This window comes from Alosa pseudoharengus, unplaced genomic scaffold, assembly GCF_046254945.1.
Source record: "Alosa pseudoharengus isolate Yale_2024_CS ecotype anadromous, Long Island Sound unplaced genomic scaffold, YU_APseudo_1.1 YU_APseudo_1.1_scf_16, whole genome shotgun sequence".
In the NCBI taxonomy this organism is placed as follows: Eukaryota; Metazoa; Chordata; class Actinopteri; order Clupeiformes; family Clupeidae; genus Alosa; species Alosa pseudoharengus.
This window is the reverse complement of record NW_027468630.1, coordinates 10,367,295-10,385,916: the sequence shown is the minus strand read 5'-3', so window position 1 is coordinate 10,385,916 and position 18,622 is coordinate 10,367,295. Positions and strand designations below refer to the sequence as shown.

The window sequence follows — 18,622 nt, the reverse complement described above, 5'->3', positions numbered from 1 at the left end:
AAACGTTGAGACTTCACGCAAAGTTTAATCCATGTATTCCTCTCCATCATGGTTCAGGTAAATAACCCAGTGTAGGCTACATAGGTCAGTGGTCTATAGAGACAGACAGGCATTTGAGATGAAAGAAATAGTACTATTGAAGTGTCTTCACAAGGCCAAGGGGATAAAAAGAATACAGCAGGTTACTTTTGGGGAACAAAACTTTTCTTGTATACACGCTGTGCAGGCAGCTGTTATGTTCTCTATATTTCTACCAGAAAAACTCAGTAGACAATTTAATTATTAAAGGAACGGCTTGGATACATATATAAACATTCAATCCTGATCAAGACCTTCGCTGTACCTTCAACTCTTCTCCTTCATATTCTAACTCTGTCCACATTTCAGAGGGAGGGAGGGGGGGCTGACTCACACTATTCTGATGCCCTCCCTAAGCCTCACCAGCATTGCATTGCATTGCATTGCATTGCATTGTATTGCACTGTACTGTATTGTTCTGTATTGTACTGTATTGTTCTGTATGGTACAATATTTATTTACCACAGAGTACGTAACATATATTTAATCACTATATGTATATTTACTTATATGGTATCTTTGTTGTCATGTTAAAAAAGTGTCACTGACCCAAAAACAATTTCAGACAGACTAGGTCAGTATTAATGGACACTTAAAATATTGATTAAGGCTTTTCTGCCAAGAGGGTTTGTCAGGTCTCCTTAAATACCATCCCTGGTAGCATGCTGTTCTTAGAAGTTCTTGGAATTTACATATATTTTTTAGGGATCTATTTTTACCACGCTTCACCCTATTCCATTAGCTTATTTATAAGACATTCTGGAATTCTGCTTGCGGGCGCTTTTACCTGAGTGGGTATTCTTTCTTCAATATGGAACCAAACTTTCGGAATTCCTAAGAGCCCAATTCCAGGGGGAAATTCTGTAAGTAGTTCTGCTGGTTCACTGGTTTCCCATTGGCCACACTGGTAGCACAGATGTGGCCACATACCCCGTCTCTGTACAGCTTGATGGTATGGTTTAGTGGTGAGAACAAAAACTGTCCAATTAGTGCCTTTGTTTTCAGGGCTTATTCCAAATCACTTAATCAAATCAAATGGTATTCTGCTCACTGTGTCTGTGTGTTTTCAGTGTCTTCGTAAGAGCATCTCAATGCAGAAAGTCAGAGAGACCTTAACCTTCTCTGTCCTTCTCCGCATCTCTGTTGTAGCTATTGTTTTGGCTTCAAAATGGTGCCGTCACCTCCAGATTACTATCTTAATTCACTTTGACAAAGAGACTTGAATTGGCATTGGCAGAAAATAAATGTTTGGTGGAACAACACAATTTTCAGTGTTGACATTAAACCTTTCTTGGCACTAGAGGGGTCTACTATATAATCATCTGTTTTCAACTGAAAGCATGACCTTGATAATCTCTGGCAAACCAAAATATTCTGCACAGACCTGCAGACATTGATAGCATGGGACAAGAGGACATTACAATATAACCACAGAGCAAATTACTGAAGAGGAAACAGCGCCTACGAACACTGTGCCTGACCTCTAACCTAATCATATTACATTTCAGGGTCTTTGCCTTCCCTTGAATTTGGAAAGGCAAATACCAGTGTACAGCTGAACTATAAATGTGCTGCCTCACCATCATTTATTTTCATTCCACAAAAGGAACTATACAGAATGTAGAACGGCAGTATTCACATGATTCTACCAGAGTTATATGGAACACAATGACCAAGCCACAAAAGGGGGCAACGCATGGTACTGTATGGTTGCTATCCCAAAACTGTCACAAATGTAGGTTATCCTATTTGGCCATCTGTAGAAAGGAAATACAGATGTTTAGGAAATACAGCTTATTGTTTGTTAGTTAGTTTGTTGGTTTGTTTGTATGTATGTTTCGGGCTTCACTACAGAAACAAACATATAAAACTCATGTCTCTCATTTGCAGACATTATTATTGCAATTACAAGGGTAGACAGCTTCAGAGGATATGACTCATAGAATCTATTTTGATGGCAATGTCAATGGTTAAAACAGCGGAAATAGGACTCTGTCTGTCTGTCTGTCTGTTTGTCTGTCTCTCTCTCCCTCCCTCCCTCCCTCCCTTCCTACCCGGGGACAGACAGGAAGAAAAAAGCCCAGAAAGAGTCTCTATTATTCTGTATTATGCTGATGTGTGGTATACTCCACTATTATGTTGTGATACTGAACTAAGCAAAAAGACTAGTAAATTGCACAGTGGATGTTTTACAAAGAATGGCTATCAATATTGACACTATTGAGTGATACCGCCAATGGTCAAACTATTTTGGATTAGATTTATCTTTTGGCTTTTCTGTAAGAGGTTTCTAGCCTGTTGAACAGCACATGAAACACACTGGAAATTGTAAATTTGCAGACGACAATGAACAAAGAGATAAGATGGATAAGGGACGGGAAGGGCACTTATGAAGTCAGCTCACACAGTGAACAAGAATGTCCTTACACTAACAATCATTGCTACATGAGTCACTGTCAGCAACAACTCTATTTATTTCAAACTTTCAGAAGTCCTAGATGAGCTCTTTCTGCCATGATTGAGTCTGGGTTGTCTCAGTGAACTCTGTTTGTTATGACCCGCTCACATAGTGTATGGTCATAAGTCTTTTCCCAGCATTAAAGAGGCACAGGCCAAAGACAGCACTGAAGACATCCACTGTCCTTATTCTTGACCCCTGAGTTTATGGAACATACAATTCTGTATTTTATCACTGCACTGTTATTTCTGACTACATTTCATACTTCACACATGATGAAACTGGCTGAAAGAAAACCTCACGGCAATATTTTAACCTGCCCAAGGCTCCGTTGCTAGAGAGCCAAATTAAGGAGATTACTGGAATAGTACACCCATTACACTAAGCAGGTGTTGCGAGACATGTAGATTATGTTGTAGATTATGCCAAATCTAAGTTCATTTGCATTGCAAATTGACTGAAACTCTCTTAATATGCAATGTTAATCCACCACTTCTAAAAGCCGTAGCTGACCACCGATTTCAACAATGTGGAAAAAGAGAGAAAGGAATGGGAATAAATAGCAATACGCCATAAGAATGAAGCACTAACCTAATCTGCTCATGTGCGGTGGAGCTCCACTGATGTCCATATCCCCAAGCATTCTTTCCATCCTCTCCCCACCAGGCATCGCATGTGCTGTTCTGGCATTAGTCCTGTAATGCAAGGGGTCCACATCCCCATTCTGTAGTCCGTTAGGGCTGCGAGGAGAAGGCACAAACTGAAGCCCTCCTGGCACGCTCTTGTATGGCATAGTTTTGGTCACTCTGTCCCCGGTCGGCTTGCTCCCTGCTGGCACCTTTCTGGGTTTATGCTGGGAGTCCAGTCCTGCTCCTCCAACGGCCCCGAGCCCAAGCCCTCCCCCGACCCCAGCCACAGTCCCTGTCACAGAAGGACGCTTTTTCTTCCGATGGTCCCCTCGAGCCCGCGTGTGCTCCGGGGCGCCTGGACGGCTGAGGTGCCGAGGGCAACCCCCGCTGGACTTGGCGGCTGGTTTGGTTGTTCGGCGATCTGTGTGCAGATGCAGGCTGTTGAACTGGTCGATGAACTCCTCGCAGTGGAGCAGGTGGTGCTCGGGCTCCCAGGTGTCCTCCTTGCTGCCGTAGCCTTTCCACCGGATCAGGTACTCCCATTTGCCCTTCTTGTTCTTCCGCTTGTCCACTATTCTCTCCACCTGGAAGTCAAGATCAATAAATAGTCAACAAGGTGACTTTAGAAACGAGAAATGTGTTGACTGTTGACTGACTGACTGACTGACTGAATATGACGCTGTTTTGACAGTCAGACAGGTTTAGTCACAGTATTAAGGATAGCACAGAGTGAAAGGTGGTGCTTTAGTCATGCCACAAAGTGTGGGTAATTGGTAAGTACACCTGTCCCCATGGTCAACAATTCGTTTGAAGGCCTACTTGCGTCCCATAAAACTCAGTGATTTTCTCAACATTATTGGGTGTACGTTTTCACTGTAGATATAAATTAGTGAAATTGATCCAGTACTCAGTTTGAACGCTAAAATCATACATTTGAAAAGCCTTTACAATGGAAGTGTATGAGTCAGCAAAACATAAACATAACTGACTAGGCACAAAATATTATTAAATGTGCTTAGTAAAATGGAGAAGACTCTTACTGACATAACCCCATGTTTACAGTACTTACTTCCAAAAGTACATTTTTAAAGAAGACAAGGTATGGCACTGAATGCACAAACGGTCTTTGTTTTTGGGACACAACATGAAATAGGTACCGGTATATGTCATTTCTAAGCCCTACAGAGTTCCACTGATCATTGTCCTATGCTCTTTATTGTCCAAGGTATAAAAGCCTTCCTTGAGTGCAGCTGCTCTGAGGTTGGGGCAAGCACTTAACAGGCTCCACTGAACACACCATCTTGTTCACAAGCCTTAACATTTATATGACAATACTTATGTTTATGATTCTAAGCACACTTTTGTCTGAAGCAACTTACAATGGCATCAATAATTATTACATTAACATCAAAATGAACAGTTTAAGGTAAAGTTATAACCTAATATGAATATTGACTAAATACAATTCAACAAAATAATACCAATACCCATAAACATATACAAACCCTAACTTTGTAAGAACTAAAATGTTCAGGAAGTAAATTATTATTAGCATACTGTTTACTGAATGGTAGCAGCTGGAACTGTCGGCAGGAACATCAATGACAACTGTGGTGTTTGCTGACCTGAAACAAGCCCTTCAAAAGATCCACTCAACTCCCTACTCAAGTGGATATTAACCAACATGAAACTGAATCTGATCAAATGAAGTATGCCAAACGAGTTCCAGGGCATGGTAGTGAATGCACAAGCCTCTAAATAAGACTTGTATATGTGTCAAGGATGTGGAGAGAGAGAGAGTCATAGTCTCCCATACACAAACTACACCTTGGCAATAAAGTAAAATGTGAAATTTAAAAGAGCAATACAGGTATGTATAGATATTATGGAAATTATATAAAGAGGCTGCTTGTTCAAAGTCTGGAAAACAGTAGTCACAATATTTGTCTGTATTCTAACAGCACCAGATCAATTTAAATACATGCAATGAATGTCCTGAAATTGAGAAATGGAATGCACCATAACACTGAAACTCTATTTGTGGCTTCAGAACGACATCTGTTTTAATCATAATAACAACATAAATTACGCATTTCTCTTTCAAATGTATACATGTAGTATTTTACAAATACATCTTACATCTTTAAGTTGTTCAGTTCAGACAAACAAGATTTTCTTTTGGCTGTGTGTGGTGACTTATCCCCTCCTCTGTGGAAGCTTAATGCATCCTACCTGTTTGGCATTAATGCAGGAAATGCATTTTTAATTGGAGTGTGTTTAGGGTCAAACAGAGATGCACTCAGGTAAATGTGTCTTTGGTGCAGAATTTAGATGAAAGTACAGATCTTGCTAGTGCACTTTTTATTGTTAGACCCATATGTCGATACCTCCTCTGTACAAATTAGCCATGGAATTAGTAAAACTACTATGTCTCAAAGTGTGTGAATGTTTTTATAAAAACAAATGTTTTTATTTTTTATTTTGGTGTATTTAAAAAATCAATATTGCAATGCTACATTTAACCATGTATATGAAATTAGAGGCCATAAAATAAAATTCAGAATATGGAAGAAGTCGGCAAACCTGTCTCAACATAACATTCACTAATTTAGTGTGAACAGTTGAAATTGTATATGATGCAACAGGTTGCTTTGACGAGATAAGACCAGCTCACTGTGGAGCTGAGATAAGGAACCATATGCTGTAGAGTATGCCCATGTATGAGTTACCTCAGTATAGTTTTGCAACAAAGTTTGTTCCTGGTCAAACAATAATAACTCCAAAAATGTGTAGTCATAATAATCTATTCAAACAATATAAAGCATATTATGAACAAAGCAGAGTAGTTACATACCACTTGGTGGCTGTAAAATGAAGGTTTATGTTCTATGCATGTTTTACTTCTACACATACCGATAAATGTGACAGCAGTATACTAACATAGCCATTTCTTCGATAATGGCATTTACGTATACTGTATTTTTTTCTAACCTCATTTTCAAAGATCACTAAAATAACAATTTAGTTGAGGCAAAATAACTGCCATGCCAAAACTCCAACTCCAATTATATACATCTTACTTGTTAAGTGCATAGCACTTGCATTACATTGCAGAAAAAACACAAACCAATCAGTCTTGGAGGGGGTGTATACATGCAAACCAAAAGTACTACCATAGCATACAATCACAATGAAGTTATTTTTCCAAGATAAATGTGAGATGGCTTGGACTCATATCAGTAAAAAACGACTGGGGACACAACTTTTCCTGCCTAGCTCTTTAATAGGTAATAGGTAGTTAATAGGTAGAGTTTTGATGTTTGAGCATTTATTGCTCATGAGGATAAATTGCTAGCCTGGGTGCCAGCCGAACTTAGTCCCGCCCACAACATTTGAGGTCGGGAAGTTTGGTCTGGCATTGCTCCGTTGTGGAGCAACTATGCTCGCCCTAGATCTGGCGGACCAATCAAACCGGGCTTTATGATGATGGACAGGTGAGCAACAGCGCCTCATCTATCACGTCATCTGAGCACGCTTAGATTAGGCCTATGTTTGCAACAAAAACATTTCTGTGGGAAACACTGCTCTGATTGGTTAGGTCTATCCAATTGAGGGCAGAGGCATTCCCCCCCCCCTGTATCGGTTGAAACACGCCCCATAATTACGTCCCAATGGAGCAGTATCAGACTCATATTCTGACTAGAATTGAGTATGGCTACGTCAGGCTAATAAATTGCCATCTTGTCAAATGTTCAGCACAACAGTATGAGTTGTCTCACATACAGATATATGTGTTCCCGGCCAACTGGAAAATTGACTGAAATGTGGGTGGATGGCATATTTTTTGGGTTTGAATTTTATGAACTAATTCAATGATGTGCAACCCGAAAGTGGCAGAGCTGCCTAAAGGCACATGGAGGAAAACAGCAATGGTGAGTGGTAAAGAAAGTCTGTTATGATTTCACTTGAACATTTTAACACCATGTTCAAAAAAATGTTCAAGCTGTGTATCTAACCTAAGGGAAATAAGATATGCAAGTCATATGGTGAAGACATGTAGCAATAACTGGTGGAGCTTCTACCCACTTCTTTGCTGTTTAGGGAACTCGTGCCATTTCTATGCCATAACAATGTTCAGAGTTATTCACGTTTGTCATCCAACTATCTATCTGGATTCTTTTGATTGAGGCACTAAGTCGATCTGGCATATTGGTTTACCCAAAACACAGTCATCTGTGTGTGTTATATAGACCACCACTAAAACCAGAAAAACTCTTGAAACTGAACCACTTGAACTGAGCAGAAAACCAATTTAACGGGGTGCTTCTAAATCTTTGCTCGGACTCATAAATCTTTCAGTGAGGAGCTTCAGAGCTTTTAGTGGAGGCCCAGCATCAGACATGGTTTGTGTATTTGTCAAGGCCTTTGAGGGAGTTCAGAGGTCAAATGCTACCCATCTCCAAATATCAGAAATATAATGGTGAATGAAAGTCACAGTACCAGCAAACTAAATAACTGCTACTAATCAAGTTTATATGTTAACACAATTCAGTGTATAAGTATAAGTAAGTATATAAGTATATATACTCTTTTGAAATTTGGTCTCTGCATTTATCCCAATCTGTGAATTAGTGAAACACACTCAGCACACAGTGAACACACAGTGAAGTGAAGCACATACTAATCCCGGCGCAGTGAGCTGCCTGCAAAAACAGCGGCGCTCGGGGAGCAGTGAGGGGTTAGGTGCCTTGCTCAAGGGCACTACAGCCGTGCCTACTGATCGGAGTTCGAACCGGTAACCCTCCGGGTTACAAGTCCGAAGTGCTAACCAGTAGGCCATGGCTGCCCCTAAGTATAAGTAAAGGCTTATGGTTGTTTTACATAAGCCTTTACTTATTTAATGATGTCTTGGATAAGCTTAACTCTCAACAGTAATTTATTATGACTGATAGGCACACATTCACTGAACTCATTCATCAATTTGACACACTCATTTCACAAAACATGTAACAAGGGTAAACAAACACACAGGCCAATCTGTTTTAGATCTTGGTACTGCATTACAGGACAATGGAAATATTTCTGTTAATTTGTTCCCATGTCTAGAGATGGCACATAGCCATAAATACAAACATATGCTGACAGGCTCAGATGGAAAATATTGTGTTTCTGAGATAATGTGAGCTTAGATCCCGCAGTTTGGAGTGTTTGAAAATCTAATTGTTTTTTTTGTTTTTGTTTTTTTCTCACTGTGAAATTCTTTGATTGTGTCATTGCCAGAATCTGATTCCCAGAATTGATGGGCAAGCTTTATGCACATCCTAAATCTATTTCTGTAACGCTGTTTCTGTAGAGCTAGGACAGATGATTTCTATCAGCTTTACAGCACATAGATAGATGAAGCATAAACCACATTTTAAATTTTTTTCTCAATTTCTCTCTCTCTCTCTCTCTCTCTCTCTCTCTCTCTCTCTCCCTCTCTCTGTCTCTGAAAGCATCCTCCAACCTCCACAGTGACACTCTTGCTTCAACTATGCACAATTTGGACCTGATGTCAAATTTGAAGCTAGAGGTGAAAATTTTGGCACTAAAAATATCAGTAGACAAAAGACAAAAAAATGTTTTGTTGCTGCCTGAGGATCTTGTATACCATTAATAGGGTGCAATCTGTGCTTCACAGTCTGCTCTCTCTCTCGTGTGTGTGTGTGTGTGTGTGTGTGTGTGTGTGTGTGTGTGTGTGTTTGCTTGTTTGTTTCTTCAAGTGTGGCAGGCATCTATATAAATGGCTGCAACTCCGCCACAATCCTGTTCCTCACCTAATAACATTCTTAGAATTCGATTGTCTAGAATTTCAAAATCTAGGTAGATTATTTTCAATTTAGGAAATCATTAATTTTGGATGCCTATTAATTGGCAGCATTAACTCAAAAAGTGAAACACTGTTTCTATCATGCCGTAGCTGCAGTAGGTGCACAGTCTCTCTTCTCTGGCCAGCCAGGTTTGCCTGTGTCTGCCTCTTTCAATAGCCAGGCTGTGGTTGCTTAATCTATACCTGGTCAAGGGTTTCCTCTGTTTGACATTGTTTCCTCTGTTTGACACTGGGGACAGGTAGTCTGCTATAGTGTAGTCTCTGTTCAGGGCCAAACAGCATTGCAGTTTATTTTGTCTTTTTTCTGAATATGTCAAATATGTAAGACAGTTTTGTTTTTCTGTGTTTATAATTTGGTTTGGCTGGACTGCTTGTGCATGGATGGCATAGTCCTGAGGCGACTATTGTTCATATTACTGCGATTATTCTCGTTAGTTTGTGTGAGCCTCAATACTAGCTGGCAGAGGGAACTTATTTTTGTACTTATCTGTTGTCTTTTCAGGGCTTTAAAACAATACGAGTTAGGGTCACTTGCCAGAATTTGATTTTGTTCCCAGAATTTGATTTTGGCTTGTTTTTTCAGTTTTAATTGATAACGGTTATTGGCCTAATTCAGCCCTGCATACATTGTGTGCTCCTCTTTACTTTGAGGATGTTTTTACAAAACTCTGCATGCAGGGTTTCAACTGGGTGTTTGTCCCATTTTCCAAACCCACTGTGCTTAAGATGGGCCCCACACTTCACTGTCATATAATGCAATTGGGCTATGACTGATTGGAAAATGCTGAGCCAGATTCCCTAATTGGTATGTCAAATTGGATAGACTTTTTAATGGCACAGAAAGCCCTTCTTGCTTTCTCTTTCAAATCATTCAAGGCCAGGTTGAAGTTTCTAGTTGTAGTGATCTTAATTACGCAAGGTATGTGTAATGTTTTGCATGCTGAATTTCTCTCATTTTCTCTCTCTCCCTTCTCTCTCTCCCTTCTCTCCTCTCTTCCTTCCCTTAGTGTTGTAAATAGAAGACAGCAACAAGATATAAGGAAACCGCACACACAAATGAGTGGTGTCTTCTTTCCTAACAGCCTACTGTAGTAGTATCTCTCTTTAACTCCCTTTGGCTAAACAAGTAAACGCACAAAAAGAGGTCCGGACAGAAGGTCTTTAAGGGTAAATGTTCAAGTGGCCTTTGAAGACAAAAAATAGAAAAACAAAATAAAGACCTGTCTTTCCTCAGAACTTTTGTTAGTAGTTTGTCAGTGTTTTCAGACAAGCACCCTGCTGAGTAGCTCTTTTGAACAATGATCTCCATAATACAATGTGATGACTCAGAGGAAGCTGCTTGTCTCACTTTTGCATCAGCAGGACGTGGATGTCATTCATTCAGAGCGTTAATTTGATTTAAACACACTCTTGCTGTTTTTGCAATCATCTATAATGGCATAGTTTTTTTGCAACTTCATACTTTATCTGTTTAAATAAGCTTTTAAACTTCTCCATGTGTGTGTGTGTGTGTATATATATATATATATATATATATATATATATATATACACACACAACGGATAGTTCTAGTCCTTGATTATGATCGGCTAAATCTCGTTCGATGTCGCTTGCGCATCGTGCCTAACAACGCCCTTTACCTGCTTAGGCCTCAAGCGGCTTATTGCTTAAATACGTTATATATGGGTTTTTTTTAATGCAGCTATATACTGTACCTGTTAAAAGTGCTACCAATGTCTGATCATGTTATCAGTTGATTAACAAACTGGAAAAGACTGTTGAGTCATTTTTTCATCTAAATGTATAATATACCATTTCTTTCTATTCGTCATCACCTAAACAATGTAACTCTCTTACATTATTGCATACCAGTTGCATATCACTTTACATTGTAGCAGCGGGAATCCATCACTTTGAAGTCACTTCTATGCCAATTTCATGACATAAACAAATCAGCTACTCACTGCATAAAGGTCACAATACTATATCGAACTTTTCCACTCCCCAGTTGGTCAGTCTAACCATCAACAAGAACACAATGTTTTTGCTAGCTATAATCAGAGGACACTGCCATGAGGACCATCTGTCTTGTTTATGACTAGAGTTACAAAATGTGTGGATATCATGCCAACAAATAGGCAATGTTTACTCTCTAAAACAAACCATAAGCATGCTTCGCCGGCCAGGTCAGCACACCGTGGGGAATGCCAGAGACTTGGCACAGCTTATTATAATGTTGTACTAAGAAATGCCCTCCCTAATTTATACAATTATTTCATCCATTGTATTATGACACTGTACTCTGAATGTAAATGAATAAATTCTCATGTAAAGGCAACTATAAACTGAACTATATTGTAAATCATCTTATGAGGACAGCTCTGAGCAGATAATATCTAATATCCACCTAATTTACATAAATAGGCTATAGCTACATGTACTGCATTTTTTGCATCTATTATGCTGAATGAATATTTCAGAGTAACTAATATTGCATTACACTGTTTAGAAGAACTCATTATACCAGTACAGGGTAACGAATGACACAAATCCTGTCCACACTGTTAGTGCAGTTTCCATTTTCATCGCTGCCAACTAAGAGATAATTATTATTTATATACTATATACAGTAGCTAATGGTCTTTTTTATTTTCCTTTCTCACACAAGCTGGAAGTGCGATGTGTTGTGGCAAGACAGGGCAAGAAACATGAGCCCATTTTTGTTTGAATCCAGGGAACACAAGCTACAAGGCACGCTTTGGTTACACTGGCAATCATCAAGTGAAAAAGCTAATTAGCCACAGCATCGAGTGGCATCTGAACAGTGACACATCTGGTGCATCTATCCCGACAGCGCAGACATTTCTGCAGAAATTGTCTGCACGCGTAATGGCAGCTGACAGTGGCTGATGCATTGGCCTCATTTGGTCAACTCCAATCTAGTGAAAAATCTACCCAAACTGGATCAGGGTGTTGAGCACAGAGTGTGCTGTCGGAGTAAGGGACGTCACGCACACCTGTAGATAAATCACTGCTGTGCATAATACCGAATGGACCAGACCAGGAGAAAGCATCTTCCAATTACAGGTGGCTGATCTGCCCAACAAATCACAATCTTTTCAACACATTCACAATCAACAATCTCAATTGCAAATTTGCAATGTTTCTTCCCAATTTTGGGAAGACTAGACATCCAGACTTGATACAGTCTGTGGACTAGTTTATTTCCACTTTTATAAACACAGGGCTCTCATTTGAAACTGCAAAGTGCACTGCAATTTGGGTGTAGCCATCCATTGATATTAATGCATTCATCTAAGAGCAAATAAACCAGTTTGCTCAAGGGACTTATAAAAATCAACACTTGTGTTTATGTTTGTTTATTTTGGAAACAATGAGATCAATACTGTTTTAATGTCCATTATGGACAAATGTGTATATCTCATGATATTCCATTTACACCACAACATGTATTTTGTTTTCACTGAAGCTCAACCACTCCTTTCTCCACTCCTTTATGCATTGTTCTTATGCTAACACATCATATGTCCATAATCCACAGACTGAGCTGTGAGCTGTGAGTTGACATAGGGAGGATCCATCACAAACACTTTTTGACAAGTCTGTGTTCTCACTGGGTTTACACAACAGATCTAGGCTACATAACTTTTTTTCAGGAAGTTTAACAAAACAATGCAACATTTTAAATCAAGTTTGTCCATTGTCCAGACAATGGACAAACTTGATTTAAAATTTTGCAAGCTCTGTGATTGCCACTCTGGCCCCTAATGTGTCACAGTGTTTGCCCAGCTGTCTCCCTGAAAACACACACAAGCACCTAATGTGCCTTGAGGTCAAAAATAAATGAATGGGCTGTCTAATGCCTGGCCACTTAGGCAGACGATCCTGCTTCATCCAACACACCTTGTTGCACTAGGACAATAAATAAAATACTGTACTATACAAAAATGGCAAACAACACTGTAAAGCCTTCCATATTGCAACAAGTGTAACATGCCTTACATTTTCACATCTGTCAAGAACACATGAATATATATTATGGCATTTTATGTGTGCTAGCCACATGGGATTAATTTTCCTCTTTTATATTTATCTAATACACAATTCAATTTACAATTCTCTCTGTGAAATGCAACTAGACAGCATGGACAAGACCTTAACTGCAAACATTGATGAGTCAGCACAGTCCTTCCAAATGCCACACTATAGCTATAGTTTATGTGACTTTGCTTGTTGACAGACTCTGCACTTTGCCTGCCATTTGAATTAGGGCCCAAAAAGTGCTAGAGGATGGCCATTTTATGGTGTAAAAAGTAAAAATAGCAAGCAACTCTTGATTTCCCAGAATATATAAGCTTTATTAGAACATTAGGATGAGGAATGACCACTACCCTGTAAAATTAAAATCTTAATAAAAAAATGAAAACCTTTATTGTAACGCCTCCAATTATCACCACTTTCGTTCGAAAATTCTAAAACAATGATGTCTTTCAATACTTCAAAATACCATTTGATAAATGAACCCTACATTTTTCAGTAGCCATAGGTGTGTAGATTTGAACAAAAACTGTTTTGGTTCTTAACGGGAGTATTTACTGCCTGAAATATCCGATTTTGCTTACCACACTCGGAGGTTAGTGCTGGCCTGGTGGGTCGCCTATTTACACCGTTTCAACAGCACATGAACGGTTAGACCGAGAATTCTCATCATGAAATTAAAATTCCACTGGAGCTCCAAGCGGATGTGTACACGCAGCCTTACAACACTGTTTACAGCTCTTCGAGTCACGGTAAATTGTCATTGTCACATAGCTCATTTAGATACACCTATGGTGTGGGTGCTTGCGTTTCTTTAGGAATCCGCCGTCTTGGTTTGTATAGAAATGCATATTAAGTGACATATACACGCAAGACGGCGGAAATATGGGATCCAAGGTTAATAGGGGGAGTTCCGATAGCATTCTAGGTTCAGCACTGGTGCTCTCCACAATGTATGTACCAATTCAGTCATTTACTCAAAAAGCACTCTCCCATGAAATCAACAAGCTTTCCACGGGTTTACTTTCATGCCCAAAATAAAATAACTGATGAGAACTAAGCAACCTACTTGTTAAATAATTTTAACCATAATTATAATTCTGGACTTTTGCTCTCTAGCCATAAATGCTCTAATTTCCAGTCACATTGTTCCCCTCTCACAATTTTCACATGCCTGTGGGACTGTGAAAGCAGCTGCGATATTATAGGTTGGCATAGCCTCGTTAAAACAACAAGAGCTGCACTACACCCATGTGTCACTGAAATAATTCTGCTCAACATTAATGGAAAGGAAAATGAAAACCTCAGAGTGATAGCATAAGCACACCATATGGCAACATTGCCGAACTTTACGAGCTGTCCCTGTTCTTTTCACAGCTCTCCACACACACTGGGGGGTAAACATCTTCCCACAGCAAACACAGACAGCTCAGTTTTACTTGGATGTGGTCTGCTTGAGGGCTGCCTATGTGGCCTACTACATTGGATCCTGTAAACTAACAGAACAATCCACAGCCCAGCAGGAGCCTGGATAGGATACAAACTCAAGGACATATTTTTGGGTTAGGGCTAGGGTTGTGGTATGGATTCCCGGATTGACATGAGATGATGGCAACCCCCCCCCCCCCCTTCCCTCCCCCATCACCACCACCAAATGACCAATGTGAAACCAATGTGAAACCCTAGCACAATATATTCTCCTGGGTATCCAAAAACATGGTTCTTATAGCATTTCTTCTTCACCTTATACTCAATCAAAGATCTATGGGTGCCTTTACATTTCATTATTACGCTAACAAATCACTTGCTGCAAAGTGCCAACTGCACAAGCTCTTGCAATTTATTATTGCAGCATGATGCATAACCCAATCGAGTAATCTTGTTGGTTTGACTCTAGTTAAATTGTGTCAATGTGTAGTGTCAAGTTTATTACACATAAACATGAAACTACAGCACAACTTAACTCAACAACATGACTTAGATAGATAGATAGATACTTTATTGATCCCCAAGGGGAGATTCAAGAAATAACTTCAAAGAAATTCAAGACTTGACTGGGTTATGTCGAGTGCACAATTTTTTATTTAACCGTAAAGATAACCACCACTTTCTATTCCTTCAAACAATGCTGGCATGCAGCAATTAGTTTCTGCTCTAGTTCTCAACAGCCTGTTGACTAACAGCTGTGGCATGACTAAATGTCTTCCAAACATCCTTGCCACACAGAATCATGGTCAATTACATGACCTAGTGCAGTCTAAAATAGCTGAGTAAGCCACTGTAGGATCAACAGCTGAGGTATCAACAAGTCTTGTTGATTCACAGCTAGGTAAAAAAAACCTTGACCTGACTAAGACATAACTCTCTATTGATATGATTGATATCTTTGTATGTTTAATTAATTAATTAAGGAATGTCATGACTGTGTAAGCAGTGTGTTGACCTACTTTGTTGTTTTTACTCTTAGTCGTGTTTCCCACAGAATTGAATTCTATTTGTGGTGGTAGGTTTGCAGAATTAACTTGAATGCAACAGTTTTTAACAAATAAGTGCAGCGCGGTTATGATTCTAACCAGATTTAAGCACAATTTAGTACAACCAGGAAAATCATTGTGTGGTGGTCAATGTTTATATTGTGGTGGGCTGCCACAAATAAGTCAATGTATGGGAAACACTGGTCTTACTCTCTAGACTAAATGAAAAAACAATCCAGAAACACAAAGCCACTAAATTTAAAGAGAATGTTTTTAGGTGTATGAAAAGGTTATTTCTCACTCTAGCTGTATGTATTTCTCAGAAAACAATATAAATAGTTTCACTAATTTTGAGAGCATTGTATTATATTGTTTACATTAAGAGAACCAGTAGCAACCAGCAGCTTGTGACTAGAGCAATAAGTGCGGCCATCAAGTTTAAACAAACACTTTACATATTTTGCAGCATTATGCAAATGTGCTTCTTGAAAGGACACTGCATTCTTGTTTAATTTCGCCATTGGGTGTGACTAAAGGAATGATTGGCAGGTGCAAATACGAATGATTAATGTTTACTTCCAGTAATGTAAGATGTTTTGTAATGAATATTGTTGAATGCTAAGTGTTGCTTTTGTCAAATGTTTCCATCTGTTCCTGTACTTTTATGTGGATTAGTTCATGGTACACACAGAATTCACAGTAGGCTAAGGCAGTGGTTCTCAAACTGGGGTCCGGGGGCCCCTATGGGGACCGTGACCCATAGCCAGGGGGTCGGCTAAATAATATGCTTGAAATTATAAAGTTGAGTTTTATCATTTTAAAACAGATGATGTCTACAGATGATGCCCCTTTTCACACATAAAACAAGCAAATTGTGTCTATTTGCTCCTACCCACATTTAACTTCACTTAGGTCATGAAGAACCATTCCTACTACTGCTTAGCTTGGCTTATTTGTTAGCCAGCTAGCTGATGAATGTGTAGAAATGTTTGAGTCAGTCCATGTTGTCAAGTGACAGAAAAAAAAAACTGACAAAAGACGAAGTTGCACATTTGCCAAAAAACATGGGATAGTGGACCTGGCCACAACTGCAGAGAATACAAATGGCATGCTTAATTGTTACGGTTATGAGGGAGTCCTCGGAAAATGTTCTCCCCCAAAAGGGCTCCTTGGAACCAAAAACATTGAGAACCCCTGGGCTAAGGAATCGTGTGCACAGTACACAAGGAATCATGGCATGGCACCACTAACAATCCTAAATCTGAAACCTGAAACCGAAATTAAGAATTGCTCGCTAAATTGAATCCTATATTGAAATTAGCTTTTTTTTCTGAAACTACAGTATAATGAAATACAGCGCATACGGAAAGTATTCACAGCACTTCACTTTTTCCACATTTTGTTGTTTCAGACTCATCTTAAAATGGATTCAATTAATTGTTTTCTCATCAATCTACACACAATACTCCAGCACTCCACAAAAAACAGGTGTTTGGAGTGTTTTGTAAATTTAAAAAACATAAAAGACTGAAATATTCCATTTACATAAGTATTCAGACCCTTTGTTATGATGCTTGTAATTGAGCTTTGGTGCATCCTACTTCAATCATTGGTCCTTGAGATGCTTCTACAACTTGATTAGAGTCCACCTGTTCCAAAATTAGCCATGTCACTATGAATCCAGAGCTTTGAGAGGATGAGAGAAGCTTAAAGAAGGACAAACATCAGTGCATCACTCCACCAATCAGGCCTTTATGTTAGAGTGGACAGGTGGAAGCCATTTTTTTGCCTGGAGTTTCCCAAAAAGCACCTGAACAACTCTCAGACCATGAGAAGTAATATCCTCTGGTCTGGTGAAATGAAGACTGAACTATTTGCCCACAATTACCAACGGTGTGTGTGGAAGAAACCGGGCACTGAGCTGCACTGATGTTTGTCCTTCTTTACGCTTCTCTCATCCTCTCAAAGGAACTCTGGATCTCATTCATAGTGACCATTGAGTCCTTGGTTACCTGTCTGACCAAGGCCCTTCGTCCCAGATTACTCAATGCTGCAGAAATTTTCTTGTATCCTTCCCCAGATCTGTGTCTTCACACAACCCTGTCTCGAAGGTCTATGGACAATTCTCTCGACCTCGTGGCTTGGTTTTCACTCTGACATACACCATCAACTGTGAGACCTTAAAAGTGAAGCTCTGTGAATACTTTCCATATGCACTGTATTAATTAGACGTCAATGAGGCTTCTTTCTTGAATTTGCAGTCATTGGATTGAATTAAACTCTGTACAGTTGGATGCTACACACCATGACTGGCACAACAATAGTCCTAGTGCAGACTAATATTTATAGTGTAGGTCTACCGTTTGGTTTGTCTTGGGCTCAGCATGACGTGAACAGCATAGGGGCAAGTCTATTTCTGTCCCAGCAGCTTCCTATTAGGGCCTGCTGACGTTCCATATATGACCATAGATTTACATGGGGAAGTTATGGGGCGCTGTGAGTTCCTGTGGGCAGAGACTCTGAACCCTGATGTACCAAAGCTACACTGACACAAACACATTAAGCTATGCAGAGGGGTTTGACCTATACCTGCTTAGCAAAATGTGTTATCCACATGTTTGTAGCGCTAGCTCAGGTGGTATGTCACACATTTCAAATAGGGACACATGTGTAATACACAGTGCCCAACCTTGCCTGTTGTAAAACGACCACTGCAGAAATGAGATTTCATCAGTCCAGTCTGTTCTTCCTTGCGAATATAAATATAGTTTGCTATTAAAGGGCATTTAACGTGGCACAATACTATAGGTTTTTATTTTTGCCCAACAGCCTTAAAGCCTAAATCAAAGCACATACACAAGCTATGTACCTGTACTCTGCTAAATGACAATAAAGTTGAATCTAATCGAATCATATTAGATATTAAGGCTAACAGCTAACACTGTGCCTGAATTCAGGCGTGGGGCGAGATTTGAAAGTAGGCAATTAGCCTATATAATATTAGCCTAACTTCAGGCACAGATAATGCCCTTGCTTTAAGCCCTGTAATAGCCTA

At 39.5% G+C, this 18,622-nt stretch overlaps 1 protein-coding gene across 3 annotated transcripts in view; it reads right to left on the bottom strand.

Moving 5' to 3' along the window:
* The window catches only part of LOC143125485 (chromodomain Y-like protein 2), a 42,564-nt gene that overhangs the window by 17,114 nt on the left and 6,828 nt on the right, over nt 1-18,622 (bottom strand). For all 3 annotated transcript variants that reach the window (XR_012987264.1, XR_012987265.1, XM_076286988.1), the window contains exon 2: nt 3,128-3,749. Coding sequence is in view for 1 of the 3 variants with exons in the window: in XM_076286988.1 (XP_076143103.1) it covers nt 3,128-3,749 (622 nt within the window). In the remaining 2 variants the exon portion in view is untranslated. The remainder of the gene's footprint in view (nt 1-3,127; nt 3,750-18,622) is intronic.